General features: G+C 46.4%; 1 protein-coding gene across 1 annotated transcript; it reads right to left on the reverse strand.

Annotated features, from left to right (window-relative positions):
• Positions 1 to 1,520: 1,520 nt before the first annotated feature.
• Positions 1,521 to 5,271, reverse strand: LOC122393355 (lactose-binding lectin l-2-like). The gene is made up of 3 exons (XM_043389297.1): positions 5,070 to 5,271; positions 4,713 to 4,758; positions 1,521 to 2,259 (listed from the first exon to the last, which is right to left on the reverse strand). Exons 1-3 carry the CDS (start codon positions 5,235 to 5,237, stop codon positions 1,823 to 1,825), a joined length of 651 nt encoding a protein of 216 aa, XP_043245232.1. The 5' UTR covers positions 5,238 to 5,271; the 3' UTR covers positions 1,521 to 1,822.
• Positions 5,272 to 8,358: the final 3,087 nt, after the last annotated feature.

The raw sequence follows: 8,358 nt of genomic DNA on the forward strand, positions 1-8,358 counted from the left end.
ATCAAAAGTCAGGTATGCCAAGTTTCAGCTCTCTATCGCCAGCGTGTTTGGAGCTATCGCGAAAAACCCCTATGGGGGGCGGCACCCGCCCCCCCCCCCCCCCCTCGGCCGGCGAGGGTTAGACGAAGGTCTGCGACCGAAATATCATCAATTCATCAATAAATAATCATTTTCATTTATTTTGCCATTTTTGGAGGAGAAGGTCATATATTCTAATGATATTTCCTACATTGAGCGACTAAACATTATATTCAAGCATTGATAAACAATTTTTAAGTAGAGAAGCCGACTAGCATAGTCTGATGAGTAATGAAATCCATTGGTAAATTTCCATGATATTGTGCGTTATTTTTTATATCTCTTCTGATTTTACAAATACCTAATATTTGATAAGCATTTAATTCCATCATTCATCTGCAGCATAATTAAGGACGTGCCCCACAAAATAAGTGTATTGCGAATGAAAACAAGCTGTGACAAACCATACACGGTGACTCAGCATCTACAAACGAGTTATTAGCACACAACACTTCTTTTTTTAGTTGAATTCGAAGGTTCAATTATTTCCTTCAAAGGCTAAAAATAGGATAGGATAGGACCAGTATAACGCCTTTTGGGGCGACTAACGGAGCGAGCGAGAGGGTGGGCCTTGCACGTGCGAAATTGCGAGGGGGTACCTCCAACTGACTTGTGCACGGCACCCTACTAACTGGTCTCTAGCGATGTGCCAAATTTGGGCACAATCGGCCCAGCCGTTCTCGAGATCTGGAAGCGGCACCCTGCACGTGCGCACGTGCAAAATGGGTCCCAACTGACTTGTGCACGGCACCCTACTAACCGGTCCCTAACTGTGTACCAAATTTGAGCGCAATCGGTCGAGCCGTTCTCGAGATCTGGAAACGACCCCTGCACGTGCGCACGTGCAGCAGCGCCCCAACTCTGGCACATGTATATGCAGTGCCTAGTGGGTGCCTACCTACATGCCAACTTTCAGCGCAATCGGCCAAGTAGTTACCGAGATATTGCAACAATTACAAAAGTGACACCTCTTCGTTTTGCACGTGGCACGTGCATAAGGGGTCACCCACATGCATCGGGAATAGTCCAATACTTGGTAGAAGGAATGAAGCTACCCTACAAAAATTACCGCGTGTAAATCGGTCAAGTGGTTGCTGAGATATAAGCCTCGCAAAAGCGTGACCACGGCCGGCCGGCCGGCCGGCCGGCCGGCCGGCCGGCCGGCCGCTCATACTCAGAAATTTCCGTTAATCTAAGGAAAGACTACGCTCGCTTCGCTCGCTCCGTAATAAGAAAAAAAAAAATCCTGACTAAATAAAAACACAACAGATAGCATGTTATGACTTTCAAACACCGAAAATCGAAGTGTTGAGTGCTAAAGAGACGGGTTATAACACATGAAGGCGGCGGAATCTCGGGTCCCCGTTGTATACATACAAAAAAGAAAATGCTGCCAAGCCCACGGAAAACGTTTACAAAAATCAAAGTTGCCTGTTAGAATAAAAAGGTTGCGAAGAAACGATTGAAATAAATGTGCTGGCGGATTTTATCTTTCCGCTCCATTTGTCAACCACAAACGGCAATGTGTAGAAAACCAACCACCAACGATACTCATGTTAAAGAATAGAATGCAGTTGAATTTTCGCTAAGAGCACCGTTCCAATGTTTCTTATGCACTAGGGTATTGGTCCATCGACTCTAGAATCACGGGATCAAATCGGTTATCCAGGATCAAGCTGATCAAGATACAAGAATCAGTATTCCGGCGCTTGTTTGGTCGCTAGGATCGGCATTTATGGCACATTTAGAGACAGTCGGGGCGGTAGCAGCCGTCTAGCTGGCAGACGGCAGGGAACAACCCGCTGTCGCATTGGAGTTCTGCCCAAATGATTTCGTCAAGAACGATGCCAATATGCACACACCAGTTATCAACGGGATTAGGCTCTACGCCGGACGGCCAGCTGGAGAAATTACCAACTGGCCCGCATCCATCTTCGCCCACATAGGCACCCTCGCTCGAGTTGCCGCGGAAACCCATCCAGAAGAAGTTCGGCACCGTCAGCGCCGGACTGGCAGTGCAATTGTTCTCCTCTGCGCTCCTGGGCGTGGCGAGATGGGCGCCGAGGCTGGCGCACCTCTCCGCTGCCGCCTCGTAGAAGAGCGCTTCGGTGACAGCAGTATAGCAGCGGCCGGCACATCGGTAGAACCCAGTCGGGCAGGGGCACGTGTTTTCACCATTATCTGAAAAGGACGGACGAAACATGGTTGAAATGAGTACGATAATGTCGGCGAAAGCGGTGTCGTTGAAACCTTAACCTGTGCCTTAACCCTCGCCGGCACAGGGGGGGGGGGGGGGGTTGATGCAACCTCCCTTAACCCGCGCCCCACTGGGGGGGCTATTTATAGCCCCCCTCCCGTTTTTTCTGCAATAACTTCCAAACCGCTTGACGTATCGACGCCAAACTTTCAGTACCTTCGGCTACATCCATTTGACACCTTGTGTCAAAATTTTAACTTCGTACCTACCATAGGTCGGCCGGAAATGACGTCAGAGTGGCGTCATGTTCGGCCGATTTCGACGCAAAACATTGAACCACGGCAATCGCTCCCAAGAGCTCAGTTTTTAAGCTAGATCCAATTTATTTGCATGAGGGGACTCAGAATAGACTGCGCTATCAAACTGCTATCTAGGATTTTCGAAATTTTGAAAATTTAAAAAAAAAATCAAAATTTATATTTTTATATTTTTTCAAAAAAATTTTGACTTTTCAAAAAAACAGGAATATATGTGATAGAACGCATTATTATGACTAACTCTAGCAAGTTTTAGCTAAATATCTTCAAAAATGGCCAAGTTATACGCATTATTGCAAAAAATTAACAATTATTAATTTTTCAAATTAATTTTTCAGCACGAATTTGACATCGTACGCCAATATAAATAGCACCATCGTGTTCCTGAGCTCAAACTGCATCCAATCGACACCTTTTTTGTTGAAAAATTTTAACTTCAAAATTTGACCTTTTTTTACCTGAAAGTGACCTGATCTAAGCTAAATTTGACTCAAAATGACCTCGAATGACACAGACGACATCAAATTCGAAATGTTTGGCCTAAATGGACCATAAAACATGTGTCACGTGACCGACGGATGATAAAATATTTTCGTGACCTGTGATGACCTGACCTTGACCTGAAAATCAAAGTACAAGTTTGGTACCCTCAGAGTATCTAGAGCATCCGCTCACGAGTGTGTGAACAAAAAATGAGCCTGATCTGACTTGTAAGACGGCGGCCAGAGCCCAAAACGCATGAAGAAGCCAAAATGCTAATAATTTTTACTTTGAACTGACCTGTGACGTCATCGGTGACCTCGAGGTCAATGAAATTAGGTTTCGCTCGACAGTTTTTCCGGGGCTATCAGATGGCGTTTGAATTTCGACGATCGGCCTAGTAGTTTCGGAGTTAGGAGGGGGGGGGGCTATTCATAGCCCCCCCCCCAGTAGGGCGTGTTATACGCAGACCCCAGTGGGGCGCGGGTTAAGGGTTTTCGCGAATAACTCGCGTAAAAAGTGGCCGATCGCGACGAAACTTTCAGTACCCTCGCATTTATGAATTTTACACCTATCCTAAAAATTTCATGACCCTGACCAAAATGACCTTTGACCTGTGACCTACTTTTCCGAGACCATGTTTGACCAGAATCGCGATTCGGCGTATGTCGGCTCGCATTAGCCGCGCGTTTGCAAGCTTTTCGTGGTTTCAAACGTTCAATCATGTGATTTGATGTTGCTCCCATGCATTAGGTGGATGTCAAGGTCACCTGAAGGTCAGGTTAGGTCACTGACCTTTGGTAACCTCGGCTCACTTTTTCGAGTTTTGCATGTTTCTTGGCTAGTTTTTGGAGCTGAATTCGAATTAAGCAGCCATGTGAACATTTACGAAGTAGTTTTGGTGCCTTCGTAACATGTTACGTAGCTGTCAGAGGCGGTTGACACGTACTACAAATACCCGTCACGGTTGACATGACCTGACCTGACCCGACCTGGTCTAAATGCTTAAAGACGTCATCTGTGCTCAAATCTAACACGATATTCGTGATCAGCACCCCGAAAAAAAACAGCAGCTACACTCTACAACTTTCTAACAGGTCCTGATTTTTCCGACTTTTGGGTCATTGGCCTGACCTGGAAGGTCAACCGATTATTTAGGACCTTAAAATTGGGTGTCATCGGCTTCATCTCGTGACGGGCAACACGCTCGTTTTTTCTGCGAAGCTCTACCTCGATCAGGGGCCAAACGCGAGAGGGGATCGTACCAACCAACCAACCCTCCCCCCCCCTCTCTTGTGCCGTCGAAGGACGCAAAATGGCCTGTGCTGGCGAAGGTTAAATTTTTACCTATACGTTAATACGTTTACGTAGATATACTAGTGCTCTAAGAACAGCTAAAATCATCGTAAGTAACATTGATAAGGAAATGAGTAGGTACCTAAGGGGTGGGAGATGGGGGGGGGGGGTGGAACGGATTAAAAATGAGGTCTGATGAAGAATAGAAAAATGCATCAATGCGGCCTGTTCTAGGAGAGCAAGATGAGCACAAGCCATTGTATACCTATACAACCAATCCTCAACCAGCTGTGATTGACGAGGACGAAACAGGTCGTAAGGCTTTTGCGCCATTATTTACTTACCATCGCAGGTGCCATCATCTCTCGTGAAACACGAGTAGGGACTCATCTGAAAAAAGAAGTTTGTCACTATTTGACTGAGGTGCATCCAACCACACTGTTTGATAGCGTTAATATATTTTTCCAAGAGGGCAGTGCCAATATACCCTTGGATCAAGATAACTTCCTTGGATTACTCAATAAAAAAAGGCGAAACATTTAACATTTTGTGCTGGATCACCTGTTCTACATGGGTGACATAAGCAACCAAAGAACGCAGCTCAACAGGCGATGACAATACAATGACGATGTAAAATCAAAATGACATTATTTGTGAGAAAAAAGCAAATGTCCAACTCTTCTAACACAGCTCAACCATACCGTTGTAGTCTCTCCGCCGCCGTGGTTCGGTCCGTGGCCGCGTCCTCTTCCCCTGCCTCTTCCGCGTCCTCTTCCCATGCTCTTTCCACTCTGCTGGCCGTGCGTCATTAATACCAGAGCAGCAAAAATCGACAGAGCAGTGAGAGCGGTCAGTGTGAGCTTCATCATGACAGGGTGATCGCAGGGAACTTTTTTAAGACAGCTAAATTGAATAGGACCATTCACCCGGACCACTAGGAGGACTGCACTGGTGTGCCCTAGCCCGGTTTCGAGCCCCCATTTTATACCCAAAGCACAGAGGCTGCTCCCTATGATGGTATGTAGGGCGTAGACACAATGTGCTCTGCGCTGCATGTTTTCTGTATGTCATTCAGCGTCAGCTGCAATATATGCCGCCCGGGTCAATAGGATCGCCCACATCATAATAATTGCAATATCCACAATTACATAACTATAAGATCAAAACCTGCTTACGAGAAATGTCCATTATCCCGCGCCCCGTTGAGGTCTGGCAGGTTCCAGGTCCTGTTGTAGGGGGGGGGGGGGGAGCAAAGTCCCTCCCGTGTTCAGTGGCGTAGCCAGAAATCAGCGAAAGGGGGAGGCATAGTGCTCGAGGGGGCGACTTTTTCCCTTGAGAGGGGCGCCATTGTCAGCTAGTGATAGGGGCGTTAGTCTAAAATGTAACGTCATGTTCATGCATGATTTACTAGGTGTTGCAAAATACGAGTATAAAAACCAGGTTTCGCTGATATTATTTGCAGCCCGGTGTTTTTCTTTTCAAAAAAAAAAATCTTGATCCTGAAGAATATTCATAGCACGATAAAGGAAACGAGCTACGGACATTTTATTCTCAAAATACGCATCCATACGATTTCGAAACGGTAAGATATACGTTGATCGATAAGCACAATCCTTATTCTTTGGAAAAAATAAACAGGTTCACTCACTGATCTAAAGTGACCTGTGGATGTTTGTGGTCGACCGTGGTGGCCGTGCTTAGAATCTCAGACCGCACGTATGTAGGATTCACGCTGCGACTAATTGCCCAAATTGGAATCAAGGAAAAACTTGAATATTTAAGACCATGAGATCCACCATGAGATCCCAACTCATTGTCATATCAGCAGCGATTGCAGTCAGAGGCAAACGAATGCTGACATACGTTCTGCATGCTTTTTTTTCTCAACAAATCACCTTTACAATGCGATGTCTAGTGCGCGCAGCCCCTACCTACTTGTGGACATGCATGACTGCATGAGTGCCAAATGGGTGAGGCGTGAGACTGTTTCATATAGTGGCACGAAGGATAAAGGATGTCTTCGGCTGACGTAGTATAGAATACGACCTTTGATGATGTGAGTGTGCTTGATCGACTTTGAATAAGCGCCATAGAAACCTGCTGATCTCACCGAACATTCGCCTTGCGTAATCCCCAAACAAAATATCTACATTGAGGGCCAGGTCAATTTTGTGACCTCTCCATTGCCTATAAGTTAACCCGCGCCGTGCTAAGTGGCCTGTGTTTTCCGTGTCATGCTGGGGGTGGGGGTGGGGGTGGGGGTGGGGGTGGGGGGGGGGGCGAAAACGTCCCCCTCTCTAACTCAGTTCCTGAGCCACGTAGCGACACGCAGTAAGCGGCAATCGAAAGAGCGTCAAAAATAATGACGGAAACACTCAGCTCATTTTCAGCTCAGATCAAAGGTCAGGTCACCAGAGGTTATCAACGATGAAGTTTAGTCAATTTCAACAATTTTGGAAACTGCTATAACGGCTAACTCGGGAACCAATAGAGCTACAGCGCCGCGGAAAAGCGCATTCGATAGCCCTGTTACAGACCTTTATGAATATTGCTCTCAGAATTGACCTCAGGTTTAGCCTCCAGATGGCAAGAACTCCAAAAGTAGCAGTTTGAATGAAAAACGTTTTCTGCAATAACTTTTGACTCAAGACAGTGACGACATTTATTTTGCCAGTATCGTGTTCCTCTCGTCGAGACGCGTCGAATGAGCTATACGTTGCCCTTGAAAGGTCATATTGAAAATTTGACCTCAGGTCAAGGTCATGACTTGACCAGAAAGGGTCATGCTGCATATCAGTCGATCAGCTGAACACATTTGACGTGTTTTCTTCGCTCTAGCAGGTTTCTATCAAAAGTTATAGCCAAAAAACTGCCGGTGACCGTTCATGATCTGAGATGACCCCAGAGGTACACAGAAGGGTCGCATGTGCATTTTTCCGATTCAGTGTGTTATTTTTACCTATGAACCGATGTTTGAGAGGGTTTTGACTTTTGAAAGACATTCGCTCAAAAGAGGCGCATTTCATTTTTTCCTCCCATTGGCGTTCCTCCGTTCCTTCAAAATGTGACTTCCGTTACTCGTTCCTCCGTTCCTCTGCATATAATGTAACGGAAGTTCATTAGTCCGTTACTCCGTTACAGCAAAATAAAAAAACGTTAAAATGTTGTGTATTTCACACATTTTTTAGACCATTCTGACACAAACTAAAGAAAGCGGAATGCCCACCAAATCTACCAAGACAGCGGGCACTGATTGGACACTAAACCTTGGAAGTTGGAACGTCTGGTGGTACTGATGCGCATCACTTGTCCCCGGCCAGATGCCGGTTGCTCTTCACGAACACTAGACGTTCCGGGTTGGCATCTGAGAGCATAGGCGTCGGAACGGGGGGGGCACCGGTGCACCGTGCCTCCCTTTGATTTTGGCATTTTAACATTAGCCCTATGTGCGTTGCATGGAAAGAGCGGGACCAAAAGTCGGCAGTGCCCCCCCCCCCCTTCCCTTAATTGATGATGTTCCGCTGCCACTTTCTGAGACGGTAGCCCTTTTTGCACGTAGCACATCTTTTCCCATTGAGAACATGCACTCTACTGAGGCGCTTGAAGGGACGCCCGTGTTGAACTTTGCGAACACATACTGCAACGCCGGCTCATTTCGGAAGGCCAGTACACTGAGGCCATCTTCCTTCGTCAAGTCAGGGCTGCTCAATAATCCACTATTCCGCTGCTGCATTAAGGTCTGTGGGTTAGCTGAAAGATCAACCCGCTCGGACAACGAAAAGTAACGGAGGAACGAAGGAACGGACTAAACTGTAAAGTGTAACGGAGGAACGAACAACCAATGTAACGGAAGTTACTTGGTCCGTTACCCTTTTTAATATGTAACGAGTCCGTTCCTCCGTTCCTAAAAATTGTAACGGAGTTCCGGAACGGAGGAACGGAGGAACGGATTGTGCCCACCTATGGTTGTCCTTATCCTAAAAGAACGTT

Source organism: Amphibalanus amphitrite, unplaced genomic scaffold (genome assembly GCF_019059575.1).
Source record: "Amphibalanus amphitrite isolate SeventyFive unplaced genomic scaffold, NRLGWU_Aamphi_draft 000531F_arrow, whole genome shotgun sequence".
NCBI classification, from domain to species: Eukaryota; Metazoa; Arthropoda; class Thecostraca; order Balanomorpha; family Balanidae; genus Amphibalanus; species Amphibalanus amphitrite.

Coding starts and splice junctions, on each gene's coding strand:
- LOC122393355 (XM_043389297.1), bottom strand. CDS start 5,237: ATGATGAAGCTCACACTGACCGCTCTCACTGCTCTGTCGATTTTTGCT. Junction 4,759..5,069: donor GCGGCGGAGAGACTACAACG/GTATGGTTGAGC, acceptor TTCTTTTTTCAG/ATGAGTCCCTACTCGTGTTT. Junction 2,260..4,712: donor AGATGATGGCACCTGCGATG/GTAAGTAAATAA, acceptor CGTCCTTTTCAG/ATAATGGTGAAAACACGTGC.